This window comes from Sarcophilus harrisii, chromosome 4 (genome assembly GCF_902635505.1).
Source record: "Sarcophilus harrisii chromosome 4, mSarHar1.11, whole genome shotgun sequence".
In the NCBI taxonomy this organism is placed as follows: domain Eukaryota; kingdom Metazoa; phylum Chordata; class Mammalia; order Dasyuromorphia; family Dasyuridae; genus Sarcophilus; species Sarcophilus harrisii.
In genome coordinates this window covers 239,591,701-239,610,859 of record NC_045429.1, presented here as the reverse complement: position 1 = coordinate 239,610,859, position 19,159 = coordinate 239,591,701, and the positions used below count along the sequence as shown (strand labels likewise).

General features: G+C 32.9%; 1 protein-coding gene across 6 annotated transcripts in view; it reads left to right on the top strand.

The window, feature by feature from the left end:
- The window catches only part of FAM135A (family with sequence similarity 135 member A), a 116,467-nt gene that overhangs the window by 32,594 nt on the left and 64,714 nt on the right, over positions 1-19,159 (top strand). For 5 of the 6 annotated variants that reach the window (XM_031964670.1, XM_031964666.1, XM_031964669.1 and 2 more), the window contains one exon: positions 15,399-15,478. In XM_031964670.1, the coding sequence (XP_031820530.1) occupies positions 15,399-15,478 (80 nt within the window). Of the gene's footprint in view, positions 1-10,401; positions 10,890-15,398; positions 15,479-19,159 lie in introns of those variants that run through there. The other variant, XM_031964668.1, reaches the window with a different exon arrangement.

Here is a 19,159-nt window from a genome sequence, read left to right as displayed (position 1 = left end):
GCTTTCCATGTTGAAAGTCACTGATAAATAGTAGGAGCATCTTTGTAATATATATTATTTGTGATTGCAACTAAATATGGCGTTTTATTCTTTTTATTTTCTTGTGACTGCAAAATAATTGTGTTGTTTAAATTGCCTTTCCTTCATATTCTGAAGGTTTTCTCCATGCTGCATATAATTTTTTTTTTTTTATTTAACAACAAATAGTTTGAAGCATGGGCTTTTTTCTTGGGAATGATGCATGGATTTGATCAATGCTTTGTTCTTTACTTAAAAGTTCTGAGCAGTTTCCTTGTTACCATTTGGTATCTAGGTTTCTTGATTTGTCATATACTTCTGAGAGATCTTAAGTTATCTCTGTGTATTCCGTCTTTAAAATCAATTGCTTTGACTCATAAGAAATAATATTTTCTCTAGGTTATAAGGCTAGCAAGATGAAGAGCTAGTAATTCTAAAAAATGAGAAAAAATAAGAATTATGAACTTTAGGAAGAGTAATTAGCTGAATTTTCAGGACAAGAAAACAAGAAGCCCAATGAATTAACAGTGGAGAGCACTTATCCATAATATGCTCACTTAGTATTTCTGCCTCACATGTTTCTGTGCTTTGGCACAAAAGTAGCTTACTAGTTTGTGCTTTAGGACCCACCCAAGGATTTCCTTTTTACTCCAGAATATCCATCAAAGCACCTGCCTATCTCCTTCCCTCAATGAACAATTACAAAATGCAACAGACATCTACACGCTTACTCATGTGAAGAAGGAAAATCAAACTTCCTTTTACCTGAAGTAGCACTTAGATTAGGGAACCCCAAGGTGACTTTGCCTGGAATCCCCACAGCACCCTCCTCAAATCCTAGAAAAAGCAACAAATGCTGATTAAACCAAATCAGAGAACTAAAGAATTGAAGGAAATTGAGGGAAATGCCTGGGTGTTATACTGTATGGGCCTAAAATTAAAAAGTCTGAAATGCAGCTAAGGCCATTCCAATTCCCAAAGCTTACCTGGGCCAGAGACTGAGGTCAGTGAAAAAATAAATTTTTGGGGGTGGGAGGAACCTAAAACAACAGTGCTGTTGAGCCTTTAGGGAATACCTTACTTCAGAGACAAGTGAGTGATAGGGAAATATAAGGGGGGACAAAAAAGCTAATTCTGCCACATATTTCAAAAGGAAGAAGATCCAATTAAAAATCTAGCACAAAGGGAGGTAAATGTTGGTAGAGAAGAGGAGTATAAATGCATCCAAAAGATTACAAATCTCTCCAACTAACTCTTGCAAGATGAAAGAACTTGCTGATGAAACACAGAACCCTGTAAATTTTCAGGATTCCATAGAATTGTAGCAGAAGATTCCACAATCATCAAGAGAGAAATCATAATATTGAGAGAAGTTAAATGCCAGAATTGATGGCCTGAAAAGCTAGAATAATTAGCAGAATAGAAAAACTTGAATCTTTAGTGCTAAGCCTCTCCAAAGATATGTGAGAGAGAAATAAATGGAGAATACAAGCATATTAAAGTGGAAGGCAGTCTTGAAGAGGAGAGAAGAAAACAATGGGATTAAAAGAACAAATTATTTCTTCATAATTAAAAAGTCAGGTTTTCTAAAAAGAGAAAAGTTGGGAAAGAGAACATTCAAGACCATATGGAGGAATTTCTATTTGTAATTAGAAGTATTAGGGAGCTATTGTAATTTATTGGATAGTGAGATGATAAAGTCATATCTATGTTTTGCAGAAATCATTTAGTAGAGGATGGATTGGAATAAGGAGAGACTTGAGCCAGAAAGCCTAATTTAAAGACTGTTAAAATAGTCTGAGATAGATATGAAAAAGGATTGAACCAATGTAGTGACTGTTCAAATGGAGAATGGTTTTTGTGTACACACAAAATGTTATAGAAAAAGAAATTACAAGGTTTGACAAGTGATTGGATATGTGGAGATAGTGAAAGTAAAGCGTCAAGAATAAAGCAAAGATTATGAATCTTGATGACTGAAAACAAAAGTGGTATCTTTGAGAGCAATAGGGAAGATGAAAACATCTCAGAAAGAAAAATGTATTCTGTTTTCAACAACTGCGTTCTATTGGACATCCATTTAGAGATGTCAAAAAAGGCAGTTGGTGATATGTGAGATTAGCTCAGGAAATAGATTAGGCCTGGATAAAGTGGCATCAGTATAGAGATGATAATCTAATGGACACTTGAGAGTTGATGAGATCACAAGTAAGATAGTGTAAAAGAAAAGTAAAAGAGTTTGGGGGTCATCCTTGATTAGTGGACATGAAATAGATGAAAAGGCAACATAAGAAACGAAAACGTTTAGACAGGAAAACTTAAAAAAAAAAAAAAAAAACAATGTCACAAAATTGAGGAAGAAAGAAAAAAAGGCCAAAGTGTCAAGATGATAAAAATAGATGAATGAATGAATGAATGAATGAATGAATGAAAATACATTTGCTAAATGCTTACTACAAACAAACTGCTGAGATAAATGCTGAGGATATAAATAGAAATAAAGACAGTCCCTGCTTTCAAAGAACTCATGTTCTAACGGACCTTACAAAACCTAGGTTCAGGTGTTAAGTCAGAAGGAAAAGGTCCATGGAATGAAGTGGCAAAATAGAATGGTAATGCATATATTTTGTTTTTTAAATGATATTTTATTTTTTCCTCAATTATATATTAAAACACAATTTTTAACACTTTTTTTTTAAGTTTTGAGTTCCAAATTCTATTCTTTCTTCGCTCCCTTTTTCCTTCCCTTCCCTTTAAGGATAAGGAATCTAATATATATTATACATGTGTAATTATGTCAGACATTTCCATGTTAGTCATTTTTTTTTACAAGAAGACTAGAACACAAAAAAATAAGAATGAAAGGAGGAAAGTAAAAAATAGTATGCTTCAGTCCATATTCAAACGTTAGATCTTTCTCTGGAGGTACATAGTATATTTCCATCATGAGTCTTTTGGGATTATCTTGGATCATTGTATTGCTGAAAACAGTCATTCACAGTTCATCCTGCAGTATTGCTGTTACTCCTAGTTCTATTCTCCTAGTATAATGTTCTACTTCTGTTCATTTCACTTTCCATCAGTTCATGTAAGTCTTTTCCAAGTTTTTATGAAATCATCTTTCTTGTCATTCCTCACTATTTTTTTATTATTATAACTTTTTATTGACAGAACATATGTATGAGTAATTTTTTACAACATTATCCCTTGTATTCTCTTCTGTTCCAACTTTTCCCTTTCCTCCCTCTACCCCCTCCCCTAGGTGACAGGCAGTCTTATTATACATGTTAAATATGTTATAATATATCCTAGATACAATATATGTGTGCAGAACCGTAGATCTCTTGTTGTATAAGAAGAATTAGATTCAGAAGGTAAAATAACCTGGGAAGAAAAACAAAAATGCAAACAGTTCACACTAATTTCCCAGTGTTCCTTCTGTGGGTGTAGTTATTCTGTCCATCATTGATCAATTGGAACTGAATTAGATTTTCTCTTTGCCAAAGATATCCACTTCCATCAGAATACATCCTCATACAGTATTGTTGTTGAAGTGTATAATCTCTTTTGCTCATTTCACTCAACATCAGTTCATGTAAGTCTTTCTAAGGCTCTCTGTATTCTTCCTGCTGGTTATTTCTTATAGAAAAATAATATTCCATAACATTCATATACCACAATTTACCCAACCATTCTCCAATTGATGGGCATCCATTCATTTTCCAGTTTCTAGCCACTACAAACAGGGTTGCTACAAATATTTTGGTACATACAGGTCCCTTTCCTTTCTTTAGTATCTCTTTGGAATATAAGCCCAGTAGTAGCACTGCTGGATCAAAGGGTATGCACAGTTTGATAACTTTTTGGACATAATTCCAGATTGCTCTCCAGAATGGTTGCATTCGTTCAATACTCCACCAACAATGCATCAGTGTCTCAGTTTTCCCACATCACCTCCAACATTCATCATTATTTTTTCCTGTTGTCTTAAGGGGTCATTATTAATTTGAAAGCCTTTAGGTTCAGGATCTTGGATATCTTTCTTTTGGAGTCTGGTTGAGATAATATAAGTGATGTGAATTTCCTGACACATAGTACTTCTTTTCTCTCTCAGAGTGCCTTACTGCTTTAGCTGAACTGGTTTGTTGTTCTGTTAGGTGGTTGAGAGACTGTTCTCTTCTCCATAGAAATTGCTTTAAGCAGGTTGAAGAGTTTGATGATTGAGAAGTCATTTGATTTGGCAGTTAAGATATCATTGGTAACTTTGGAAAAGGCAGTTTCAATTGATGTGGCTGGAAGCCACAGTGCAGAAAGTCTAGAGGAGATTGAGAGCTTCAGAGGAGGCAATAAGTGCTGACTTTTTCAAGTTTGTTAGTTTAAAAGAGTGGGGAGAGTTGTAGCATGATAATTTGGCCATAATAGGATCAAGTGAGGATTCTGTAAGGCTGGGGTGGACTTGGATATGTTTGTAGATAGCAGAGAAGACAACCTGCTAGAGAAGGGGACTTTGCCTTGACAAATTCCATGTTATCTGACTCAAACAAAGGAGGAAATCATATGTGATACTGTCATTTTGATGTGAGATTAGGAAGAAGGGAAAAGGGAGTTGATGACCTTGGGGTAACATGAGATGAAGTTCTTAGCTGAAAAAGGGTGGGAGTGGGAGGGGGGAAAGATTTGTTCAATAGGATACACCTTGTTGCAGTTAGAAGCCAGTTACAATTAACTAGCATAAATTGTGCTACACAGATTAGTGATTTCTTCCAATTATATTTAGCAATATGTGAATAGGAGGCATATGGTAATCCAGGATTGGAGTTGAGCAAAGCATTATAATCGGAAAAAAAATTGAGAATGGAGGATAGGATAGAATTGAATTAGATTATCAGGAGATTGATATTGGAAGGGATGAAAGGATAGCCAGGATATGGGTGTGTTAAGGAAGTCATAATAAGAATAAAGAATAGATTTAGGGGGAATATAACATAGGAAGAAATGAAAATATAATAGATTATGATCAGATAAAGAAATTTTGGAATTCTGTAACATGGAAGTGTTTTGGATCATGCATTTGTGTTATGGGAAGATCAAAATCCCTATTTGTAGTAACTGAGATAGGATGAAGAGAATAGTTCATGGGAATCGAGTAAATTGAGAAACTAGGAATATTAGTATATTTTATATGTAGTATATTTCATATACTATACAAATATATATTTGAGAGAACATCAGTATATATATCACATTTGTATATACGTTAAAATCCTTTAGAATGAAACAGAAGTTAGCGTAAAGAGAAGACTGAATCAGTCACTAAACTTATTAATAAAAGAGAAAAAAAGGAAATAAGGAAAATATATTTAGTACATATCTCATCTACATACCTGCCATCCAGAACATGAAAGGAATTTACATATCTGTAAGAGTAATAATATGCTTCCTAGTTGAACAATGATCAGATGACATGGATATATAATTTTCAAGGGAAAACATGGTTAGCCACTTGAAAAAAATTATTAGTTGTCTTATTAATAGGAAGTTAAATAGGGAAATGACAAGTTTGCTTTAGAGAAGATGGGCAAAGAATGACATTTAGACTGAAATAGATATTACAACAGTGACTACAGGGAGTTAGTAGAGATAGTAAGAGAACTTTTTTAACTGGCTTTAATTAATCCAGGACACCAGACCCAGATGAATAATAACTTCAGATATTAAAAAAGTGACATATGTAACTACTGAGACACTATTAATGACATTTAAAAGAAAATGGAGAATTGAAAAGGTTCCAGTCTTGGAAAAGAACAAATGTTATCCTCATTTACACACACACACACACACACACACACACAGAGTAGTAGAGCAGGAAGGAAGGAATTGCCTGAAGTCATCAAGACTTGAGTTTGACTTCAATTCCTGGTAAAATTCTAGAATGCATTTTTAAGGAAATAATGAAGTAGAGAAGAAATGTGGTGATCACAAAGAGCTAACATTAATTTTTGTAGCAACAATTTCTTAAATAGTAGATCAGTAGAATAGTATAGATGTAGTTTATCTGTATTTTAGTAGAATATTTGATTTTTTTAAAAATTCTATTCTATTCTATACTTATTTGAGGGGGGAAAAACCAACCAGTAGGATGTGGGCTTAGCCAATAATATAACAATTGGATTCAGTACTACTTTTAGAATCTGGCCATTGCTGGCTTGACTTTAGCTTTAACAAAGGTCTTCAGTGTAATAATGTCACTGTAATGTAGTTGTCTCTGGCTGCTTAACATTTTATCAGTGTCTTAGATAAAGGAATATTGTGTCCTAATCCATTTTTATGATGATACAAAGTTGAGAAGAATAACAAAATGATAACAATGGAATCCAAAAAGATCTTGACAAAATAGAACATTGAGCTCAATGTGGTAAATGAAATTTAAGAATTATAAGCATAAAGTTGAAAAATTGAATGGAAAAGAAGTGACTAAATTGCTATTTTAGTTTACAAGTTTAACAATGGTAGCACAAAAAAAAACATTCTATATTGGACTTAACTAAGAGAAGTTTTAGGTTCCCAGGGAAGAGAAAAGTGTTCCACCATTTTCTTCCATAGTCAAACTTGAGAGCCTCATTTTTGTTTCTGGGTCCCACATTTGAGAAAGGACATTAATAAAGTATGCGGTATCACAGAAGGGGTCATAAGGATATTGATAATCAGAAAAACTTTATTATGGTTATAACTGTCTAAAAATGGAATAGGTTATCTTGAGAAGTTACAGTACTTCTCACTATGGTCTTCAAGTAGAGACTAGATGATCAGTTGGAGATGTTAAAGAGGAAATTCTACAAGGGTTAAACTCTCAGGTATCTTCTAGTTCCAAAGCTATCATTCTGAGAAAAATTAAGATCCTTTTTAAAGATAACAACTTAAAAAAATTTTGCAAAAACTATCACAAGGTCAAAAGAAAGGAAAAAAGACTTCCAACATTTTGGGTGGACCCCTTATGGTGAGTATCAGAGAGAATATCAACAAAAGTCACACAGGTAAGGCAGGTATTGATGAGCTTGAGCTACATAATGGTTATTAATTTGGAAAGTCATATGAAATACAGTCTGAATCACAAAACTTATGGTACCCTTTTGTCATATTATTCCATATTAACTTAAATACTAGGAAGCATCTATCTATAAATATGTTGTTTTAATAATGAAATTTTGATAGCAATTTTTATGTCTAGTGATTCAGTTTTAGATGTCTGAAATAATTTTTGATGTGTGTCACAATAGATATTATTGGAGTCAGAAAGACTTGTTTTCATATCCCTCTGACACTTGAGTTGCATTGGGAAAGCTACTTAATCTCTCTCAGCCTTAGTTTCTTCATTTCTAAAATGGGGATAGTAATACCTACTTTATAGGTTTATTGTGAGACTCAAATAGGATAATGTGCTGTACATTACTTGGCAAATTTTTGAATAATTTATATATGTTAGTCATTCAGAGAATGGATAAATAGATTATATAATGGATCATTAGGCCACCATCAAAATTATAAATTTGAAAAATACATTGGTAAAATGGAGTATGTGTTGTAATCCTAAGCAAAATTATCAAAACCAGATTTGAACTTTGATTCCAGTATTCCAACTTATCTTTGATCTCATAATATGAAATCTTTCCTCTAATGATGTACATACATTACAAGTTGTCTGTTTTGTACTACTTTTCATATCCTTCTATAAATTCACCACAGGGGTCTACCCTTAGTATCCTGAACTCTACTTCCACATCATCTATTAGCTGTTTTGAGCTGACTGTTCTGGAAACATATCAGACTTAGCATGTCAAACTGCAGCTCTTTATCTTCTCCCCTCTTCTTCCTCCTCCAAACTTCTCCACTGTGGTGAAAATACTACCATCCTTCCAGTTACCCAAGTTAGCAACCTCTAAATAATCCTCTGCTCCTTATTCTGACACCCTACATATCCATTCAGTTGTCCCTGTAGAGAACAGGCTCCCACTGTTCACATCGCCATCAGTTCAATATGCTGATCAGTTGCCACTAGTAGTAACCCAGGAACAGCAGTATCTTTCAAACCAAGAGTCTTACTTCCAGTCCATCTCCCACAGCTATCACACAAGGAAGCAACCATAATAGAAATTTAACTTGCTAGTTGTTTTTGAAGATATTGCTCCTTAGAGAAGACCTGAAAGCTTTTAAGATCAAAGTCCTTTGCCCCATTAAATGGTTCAACACCAGAAATAGATGAGATTTTTATCAGTAGAAAGATGGATTGCTATCTACTTTATCATTGTACTCTAGTAATCCAGTGAAGAATTTCCATTATTGTAGCTGAATGTGTTGTCTGCTTTTATTAGTTTTTTGACACTCTTAAACAAAGAATTGCCTTGATTTTATATTTGTATCTCCAGTGCTTAGTATTGTCTTCTCCACAAAGTACTTAATGACTTCTTTATTCATTTATCAATTCATTTATTTATTTCTACATTCAGTGAAGCATCAGTGGAGGATTTTATGGAGTACCTTCTACATAGTTGGTGCTTAATAATTGTTTGTTGGATCATATAGATAAATCTCTTATCTTTTGTAAGGGATAGTATTTCTTGAAGGACACTATTTTACACAAATGGAAGAAATAGAAAATATGGATAGGATAGAATATGTAAGATATGTAAGATTCTGTGGAAGTTATATGTAGAAGATATGTAAGATATATTCAGAGTAATCAAATTAGCTTGATTGAATTTGTAGGTTGGAATGGTAGGTTAGAATCACATGTAAAAGAATATGAATGACAGGTGAAGGAGTTAAAAACATTTGGATAAAATTAACCCAGCTATTAAAAATGTATAAAGTTTTTATTAAATTATTTCTTTTTGAATAACAAACACATAATGTTTCTAAATGTCATGTAAATTATCAATTCTGGTGGGAAGGAGCTATAGTGATCTTGCAAGATAAATATAGTTGTATCACAGTATACTTCAATATCAGTATTGGCTGTAAGATAGAAGCAATAAGAATGTGGCTTATTTTTTGCAGCTGCTTCTTGGTTCAGCCACAGTTGTTGAATGAGAAGTAGAAATAAAAAAAAGATTAGCTTCTCAACTCTCTCTGAGATTGATGTGATTTTTTTTTTAAAGTCTTTATCAACCTCTTCTGACATTTTTTTCCAGTAACATTTCCCTGAAACTGCTTTAAAAGAACTTATTCCTAATTTTAAAATGGAGGTCTTAGAAATTAAAATTATTTAAGTAAAAATTATATTTTACAGACAATTTTTGAGGAGGAATCTATTTCTGTTGCTATTGATATTACATGGATTTAATGCATGCCCCTTACTTTACTGACAAAATTGAGGTCATTTACCATGAGCTATCTTCTCTACTTCTTGTCATCTTAAAACCCTTTGTGATCATTCCCTCCTTTCTTTTCCTTTCAATCTCTAATGAGGTAATTATCAAGCCATGGTGTGTTCTTTCATATTTACCCTTCATCTCATCCTCTTCCAATTTTCAGCATATTACCCTTCCCCAATCAATTTTCTATCTCTAACCCTCTATTGGCTCTAACCTTTTTGTTTTCGGATAACCCAGATCTACTCTAACTTTTAAGAAACTTAGCCAGTTTTTCCATGCCCATAAGATGACATGCTATATAGTTCTTCCTATTCTCAGACAAACACCTAAAAATAAGGTTTCTACATTCCCCACCTCATTTTGGTCACCTCTCAGTCCTTAACTATTGATTTTTTTTTTCTTCTCATTCTTATTGATCTCTGCAATATTTGGTACTGATGACTGTCCTCTCTTCCTAGATTCTTTCCTCTCTGAATTTTCCCGACTCTAACTCTTGGTTCTCCTATCTAACTTGTTCTACTTTGCTAAATCATCATCCATCTCACACACTTTTTTACACTTAGATTAAACCAAAGGTTCTGTCCTTTGTTCTTACTTTCTACCCTTTCTCCAGGACCTCACCACATTTCAGTGGACTTCTTGGGGTTGCATCCTGAGCTCCACTGCTTTTCTGAACAAATATACCATTTTCTCTTTTTTTCTACAGGATATAGAATTGTTTTGTATTCTTCAAATTTCTTTCCTTTTGTATTTGAAAGTCTTTTTCCCAATGGCTAACAGAACATTTTGAAATGAATTTTGAATTGAATTGTTAAATTTAACCACTGTGTGTCTTACCATTTGCTACCTTACTTTTATATTGTTTTTCTTTTCCTACAAGTGATCTGTGAAATCTTTGAATTGGGATTTCATTGCTAAAGTTTGGAGCATTTTTCTTTTATTATTTCCTTTATTACATTGTTAAGTTTTTTTTGTTTGTTTCTACACATTTTTGAGTTCATTGTTTTGCTTGCTTAGTAAATATGTTTTATTTTAATTTTATTGGGTTTTTTGCTTCTCTTTGAGGCAGTTCTTCACTTCTGTGTATTAACATTCCCAGGCTGTTTGCTTTTTTGTTTCTTTAGTGTGGTTTGATATTGCAAATGGGAATTTTTCTGTTTTGCTCATTATTTTTGCTCTACAGGACAGAAATTCTATTCTAATAATTTTTATTTCTCTTTTTAAGCCACTCAGAAATAGTATGTTTTATGTAATTTCATGTTCTCCTCAAATTCCACAGGGCCCGGTGTCTCATCAAGTGTTTTACATTTTCCTTCATTTTGAAGTATTATTCATAGACATACAGTATTCACAGATGTCTGAACTTGTTTACTAGATCTGGAAGCCACGCAACAATTTCTACAGTAGGATGAAAACTCCTTGCAGGAAGGAGATATTTAATTTTTAGACTTGTATCTTTAGCACCTAGCAGTGCTTCTTGAACATAGTAGTCAGTAAATGGTACGTATATTATGGGATAGAAAATAGAATATAGCTATGATGGGGGTATGGGATATAGTCAGATTTTCCCCACAGTAATGAGATTCTACCTATGAAGAGGTAAAATAGACATCAGGATCAGTAAATAGAGATTAAGCAGAGCAATAAATTGTAAAAAGATTATTATGTAAAAGTTCATGACATTGAGCAACCATGAAGACATACATCTCAGATTATAAATACTATGTGAATTAATAAGGGAAAAACTTAATTCCCTAGTGAAACTCATAATTAACCAGGAGGAAGAAGTCTCTAAAGGGAAGACACTGTGAGGTGAAAGAGAGTATCTCATCATGGGCTTAGTCCTGAAAAATAAGTATGAGAAGTTAGGTTGGCACAGATATTGTCAAACAGGATGAAGGAAAGGTTGACATATCTTTTTATGATAGCTCTAACCAGTTACTATGTCAAGGAACTGACTAAACAAAGTTTCTGACCAGGGGACAGCTAGTTGGTGCAGTGGATAGAGTACCAGCCCTGAAGTCAGGAGGTCCTGAGTTTAAATCTGGCCTCAGACACTTAACACTTCCTAGCTGTGTGACCCTGGGCAAGTCCCTTAATCCCAATTGCCTCAGGCCCTCCCCCTAAAAAAAAAAAAGTTCCTGACCAAGAAGCCAGTTCTTCCTCTGTATTCAGTGTGTGTGTTGCCCATGACCATAACCGCTTCTCATGAGAATTGCTAAATAAAGGATTCTTCTCTTTCTATAAGCATTGGTTGTAATATTACTCTTAAACCAGCTTGAAGTTGGGGAAATAGCTTATCCTGTGCTTACTCCCTAACCTGCAGAATTCCACAAGGTCTTTTGATAACAGGAGTTAGCAAGGAAATGGATACTCTTTATTTACATGCTAGTTATTGCTATTTATTTCATGGGCTTAAGCAATTACAATGCAGAATCATAAATGAATGAGTGGTTTACAAACAGAGTAGTCTGAGAAAATTAGCTTTCTTTCTGCAGCTCTTTTATGTATTTGATTATAGGTGATAATGGCCAGATGAGCTCCTTCCTGATAAGAGAATAGGTCTCAAAGTCCACCTCACTACCACCAAATGATAGAGCAAGGGGACATGTGACCCAAAAAATATATTGAGGTTATAGGCAGTATTGTAGATTGTCTGAAAAGAATTTGTCAGGTTAGACCTCCAAATCAAGGATTTAAAGATTTTATGATGATGCTAAGATTGGGCCAAATTCATTAGGAATTTTAGGGGTATTAACAATTAACAAAGGGAAAGATGAGTTCTCCAGCAGAAATCACAACTGACATGGAGGAAGCTCCATTAGGCATGGGCAAGTGAGGGATTACACCATTGACTGGTGGGCTAAATCCCTAAAGAAGTTTAGGAGAAATACAGTAATCATGGGGTTATGATGATTTTTGTCAATGCAAAGAAATCTGCTTAGAATTCTAACAGAGATGTCCTCTTGGATTGGGACTGTAATAAAGGTCCACTTGAACAGATGACCTAATCAAAGTCAAAAGTTCCACTTATAATCCTATCAGCAATCCTTCCTTTTAGCCTTTGGGAAAGCTTGTTAGGCTTTCAGATTGTTTACAGTAATTCAGGTTCTCTTCAGATGCTACTCCTTGAAACCAAAGATCAGGAGGTCTTATTCAACCTCCATCAGAAATAAAAAAACACAGATTAACTACATTATGCTGTACGACTACCTTTCGTTGTTATAGGAAATTCCCACTACCAATGTAGGTTGGCACTATCTGCAATTTATATAGTCCTAGAAACTTGCCTAACATTGAGTGTAATTGAAAAGGTTTATTAGGTCCTTTTGGCAATAATAGATGTTTCTTCGTTGTAAGGTAGTGTTATTTGGCTTGCTAAATGTTATTCTAAAAATAGAGATTTATAGATGAGATATTTAGAATGAGTGTTCTAATCATATAAATTAATAGTTTAAGGAAGGTTTCTTTTTAGTCATAAAGAAAAAGGAAAATTGCTTTTGGCCTACACTAGGGATTCTTAACTTAAGAACTGATATTTGCAGGGGTGGGGGGGAAATGTTTCATTTTAGAGAGAATCTTTAGATTTGGATAGAAAAAAAAATTAGTTTTACTTTCAACACTTCGAACTGAAATTTAGCATTTGCTTTGTTCATTCTACGAGGGGATTCATAGTTTTTACCAAGCTGATTTTTTAAAAGAAAGTAATAAAATCCTGTCATATTTCAGTTAAATTTGTGTTTCTTTTTAAATTTCCAAATTTAAAAGTGAAAAATTGTTTTAAAATAGAGGTGTGGAAATTCTTTTGCTCTATAAATCCGTTCATTTTTATCTAAATGCCTACTGTTTGTTTGTAAATTCTTAATATTGAAAACTACAAAGTAAAATGGTAAGAAGAAAAATTACAGGTTTTTAAATTAGTACTAGCTCCCATACTCACTAGCTTTGTGACCTTCGGCCAGTCAGTCACCTCTAGACCTCTGTTTCCTCATTTATAAAATAAAAGCTAGATCAAATTACTTCTAAAGTGACTCCCAACTAATATTGGGATGTAATTATTTTATGGAGGCAAGATATGAAGAAAAAGATTAAATGATAAATTGTACAACAGATTGGAATATATTGGGAAAATATATTATTTAGTAGTAACTTCTCATCTGGCAATCTGGTGTTTCATTGTGATGACCTTTACTAGTAATTTTTAACAAATATTTTCTACTGAAATAAGTGAATATTTTACAATGAGAATATGTGAAAGCACAGACAATTATGGTACTTTACTTTTTGTCTTTGATTTTTTTTTTAATAGATTTTCTCTGTTAATAATAAGCAATATGGATGACTAGTTTATTTTGACAGAAAGATAAGGATGAAAGAAATAGCATTTTTCACCAAAACCATTTGGTATTGGCTAAGAAATAGACTAGTTGATCAGTGGAATAGGTTAGGTTCACAGGACAAAATAGTCAATAACTATAGCAATCTAGTGTTTGACAAACCCAAAGATCCCAACTTTTGGGATAAGAATTCACTATTTGACAAAAACTGTTGGGAAAACTGGAAATTAGCATGGCAGAAACTAGGCATGGACCCACACTCAACACCGTGCACCAAGATAAGATCAAAATAGGTTCATAATTTAGGCATAAAGCATGAGATTGTAAATAAATTAGAAGAACAGAGGATAGTTTACCTCTCAAACTTGTGGAGGAGGAAGGAATTTGTGATCAAAGAACTAAAGATCGTTATTGATTTGTGATCAATAACGATCACAAAATAGAAAATTTTGATTTTATCAAATTAAAAAACTTTTATACAAACAAAACTAATGCAAACAAGATTAGAAGGGAAGCAATAAACTGAGAAAACATTTTTACAGTTAAAGATTCTGATAAAGGCCTCATTTCCAAAATATATAGAGAATTGACTCTGATTTATAAGAAATCAAGCCATTCTCAATGGATAAATGGTCAAAGGATATAAACAGACAATTTTCAGATGAGGAAATTGAAACTATTTCTACTCATATGAAAGAGTGTTCCAAATCACTATTGATCAGAGAAATGCAAATTAAGACAACTCTGAGATACCACTACACACCTGTCAGATTGGCTATGACAAGAAAAGATAGTGACAGATGTTGGAGGGGATGAAGGAAAACCGGGACACTGATGTATTACTCATGGAGTTGTAAATGGATCCAGCCATTCTGGAGATCAATCTGGAATTATGCCCCAAAAGTTATCAAACTGTGCATATCCTTTGATCCAGCAGTGTTACTGGACTTATATCCCAAAGAGATATTAAAGAAGGGAAAGGGCCCTGTAGGTGCCAAAATGTTTGTGGCAGCCCTTTTTGTAGTGGCTAGAAACTGGAAATTGAATGGATGCCCATCAATTGGAGAATGGTTGGGTAAATTGTGGTATATGGAATTATGGAATATTATTGTTCTGTAAGAAATGACCAGCAGTATGAATACATAGAGGCTTGGAGAGACTTACATGAACTGATGCTAAGTGAAATGAGCAGAACTAGGAGATCATTATACACTTCAATAACAATACTGTATGAAGAGGTATTCTGATGGAAATGGATATCTTCAGCAAAGAGAAGATCTAATTCAGTTCTAATTGATCAATGATGGATAGAATCAGCTATACCCAGAGAAGGAACACTTGGAAATGAATGTGGACTACTTGCATTTTTGTTTTTCTTCCCAGGTTATTTTTACCTTCTGAATCCAATTTTTCTTGTGTAATGAGAACGATACAGATCTGCACACATATATTGCATCTAAGATATACTTTAACATGTTTAACATGTATGAACTACCTGCCAACTAGGGGAGGGGGTGGAGGGAGGGAAGGGAAGAGTTGGAACAGAAGTGAGTGCAAGGGACAGTGTTATAAAAATTACCCATGCATATATTCTGTCAGTAAAAAAATAACCATAATAAAAAAAAAGAATTAGCATTTTTTAATTATCAAAATTTTTTTTCTTTTTCTTCAGTTTTTACCAAATTCGGGCTTCAATGAAAGTTCCTCCAAGAATTCCCCACAGATTAGAAGCTAGCTTGTTACATGCAACAGGTAAGCCAAGAAACATTTTTAAGTTAAAAAAAAAGTGAAGTATTAAATGATTGTAATGTAAATATTTTTGGCCTTTAAAACATATCTAGAGGCACTGTAAAACTCCCTAATAATAATATAATAATTTTTGTGAAAATTTAAATTATATGTTACAAAGAGGGACACAAGATAGATAAATAATTTTACATAAATCAGTAATATATTATGGGGTTTGTATTAAATTCCATCTTTGGACAGTTTTAAAATTCCTTGAAAAAACAGAAATATTTCAGGGGCTGGTAATAAATATCTACCAGGATCTGGATAGAATAATATATCTCTGGAGAGTAAACTTCAAAGGAAGAGGTGCTCAAGAGTGAATGTGGTAGAATGTGGGCTTGAAAGTGAGGGATAAGAAGCATGATTTTCCTTCCCTTACAGATTTTGGAGAGGAGCATGGTAGGACAGTGCTTCTGGCTACATAGCTGAACTGGCTAGGCTTTGGTTCTATGAAGGCATGGCTTGATGTAATAGCTGGTTCAGTATGATTTTACATTGAAGTCACAAATTTTGGCACATTCTTTAATTCTTCATGAAGCCACATTTTGATCATATTAAATAATGTAACTTTTGACGATACAGATTTTTAGTGAGATTTAAAGGTGTTCCTAGCCCATCAATAGTGTTTTTTGTGCATATGTGAATAAATTTCTTAGTCTTCTTTGAAATATTGTATGGTCCAGTTTTGCTTTGCAGGTTTCTGTCTTTATTTGAGAATTTCTATAATGGCAGAACAATTATGCTTTTCATTATATTAGTATATTTAATTCCTTTCTTCAATGGAGACAAGACGTCGAGAGTTTAAAAAATATCCTTAAATATTGTTTATAGTGGATATTGTATTGTCTCATAAAGATGATCAGATCTACACAGGCTTATTCACACTATTTTTAAGTTTATATACTTCCATTCTAAGAATCGTTACCATAGCAGCTGATTTGTTGTTGTTTTTGTTTGTTGTTTTGAACTGGTTTTCTCAATGTTTTCCAACTTAAAGATATTTAAATGCATTTTATAGAAATGAATAATTGATCCTCTTGCTATCAAATCCCTCCAAAGCCTTTGGTTTTGTTTTTTTTTCCTTTGGATAGCTGGGCTGTTTTGCAGCAATACGTGGTATTTTTCATTTTTGATTGCACTTTTCTTTTGTACTTTAGTGTGTCTGTCCTTTCATTGTAGACTTAAGTTATCCTTGAAATGCTTGACTTCTCCTTCCACCTCACCCCATCCCAAAAACCTTTTGTAATAATTACCTACTAAATGAAATGTGATCTTTTTTCCTCTCAGTAGCATTTTATTTTTCCAAATACATATAAAGATAGTTTTCAACATTAATTTTTTAAGACTTTCAATTTTTTCTCCCTCCCTTACCTCGGCCCTCCCCAAGACAGTAAGCAGTTTGATAAAGGTTGAATAAGGACAATCCTTTTAAACATTTCCATATTTGTCATGTTGTGCTCGAAAAATAAGACCAAAAGGGAAAAATAACACAAGAAAGAAAACAAAACAAACAAAAAAGATGAAAATATTGTGCTTCAATCTGGATGTGAATGATATTTTTCATCCCAAGTCTATTATAATTGCTTTGAACCATATTGTTGAGAAAAGCCAAATCTACCATAATTGATAGTCATATAAAGTTGTTGTTACTGTGTACAATATTCTCCTGGTTCTGCTCACTTCATTCAGCATCAGCTTATGTAAGTCTATGAAATGTGATCTTAAGAACTATTACTTTTATATGTTTCTTGTATAATATCTGTTCTTAAAAACTAAGGAATTAAAAACAAAAGAAGTGTTGATAGAAAACCCAGCACTAAACTTTAATAATTAATTAAAGATGGTGAAACCAGTTCAAACCAGTTTTATATCTTTAAGGTCAGAGTTTCTGAATCAGTCTACTGTCAGTGGATAGCGTAATGATTGCTATCACAAAATTAAACTAGGTCAAAATTATTTCTTGTCCCAAGCGATTCACTAAGTGATGCCACCATGATTCATCCTTGTTTTATTTGACAGTGACCAGATTGTGTTACATACCAAGCTTAAATGCCTTCCAAAGATGAAGTCATTGTTCCATTTTACTTAATTAATTAGCTTGCTTAACCATTTTAGTCACACCCAAATTCTGAGTTTTTAATTCTCTAGCTATAATATTTTAATTTCTATTAGCTTTAAATAGAAAACTTGAATTATTTGAAGCTAATTTGACATTTATGTGTATTTGTTCTGTTTGCCCATTTTCCTTTGTTTTTTAGAATAGTAGAAAATCCATAGTAGAATAATCTGTGCATATACCTTGTCTTTAGAGAGTTTACATCAGAATAGGATTATAGAAAAAAGATGTAAAGAGATGGGTTTTTTTTTTCACTTGAACTGCATTTAAATAACACTAAAACAAAATAGAAAAGAACAGTATGTTCTATTATTCTTTGTTTTCTATTAAAATACAACTTTCACATCTCATTATGGTTTGGAGGTGACAGTTCACACTTGTGAAGGTACCTTTCACAATTGTAACAAGGAGGAGAATTTTTAACCAAAGGATAAAAGTGATCATAAAAGACAAAATAGCTTTTTGTTACATAATTTTTTAAAAGTTTTTATATAAATCAATGGAGATGGAATAAAAGAGAAAAATCAAACTGAAAAATTTGTTATCTGAGTTTTATAGATGTGGAAGAAACAAACCTACTCCATGTTTAGAGTATAAACCTACCAGAGATTATTTTAAGTAATTAATCTAATCCTAAGCATCTACACATAAAGAAAAAAAGTTGTTTGATTCTTGGGGGTGAAGTGGGGGTTGTCTCTAATTGTTTATTTTTTTTCTGGTTATACATGTACATTAATTTTTTTAATACACTTCAAAAGAGAAAAACCAAGAGAGGGAGGAAAAAAAAACAAGAAAAAAAGTGAACATAGCATGTGTTGATTCAGTCTCCATGTTTGCTTGCTTTTTAAAGCCTGTTTTAACAAGCCTTTGAAAATTTTTAAGCCATTTTGGAACTACAGTCTATAATATTCTCAAAGAAAAATCCCACAATAAGATTACTATACTTTTTAAGATGAATAAATTTCATGAACAGTAGGTATTTTAATACCATCTGTAAACTTTGATCTTTGGGGCACTTGAAAATTTACTATACCAGTCTTATTTTTATCCCAAGGTATCTTCTTTCAACTTTTAAATGTTAATATATGGATTATAATGTTACCACATTGGTTCTGCAAATGTAGCTTACATCATTCATAATTGTCCTTATTCCAAAATGTAAAAGAAATGTTTTGTAGTAAAAGGAATATTGGTTTGGAATTTTAAAGTAGCATGCTACCCTGTTGTACCTCTGTGACACAGTTCATGTACCATGTTAATAGATTTCAGTATTTTTACCTCTTATACTACTTGGTTTCTTTGTACCTCATTTATAAATCAGTAAAAATAATATTTAATTATTCAGCTGATGTTGTGAAGAAAATATCCTTAAAGTAACTATATATGAATGTTAATTGTCATTATGCAAAAAATATATGCTTGTATTAAGTCAGCATTAGGCGTATAATGGGAAGAAGGCAAGCTTTTTATTCAGGATTGTTGAAAAAACAAGATTTATGAAAAGAAGTCATCCTCTTAGAAAAGGA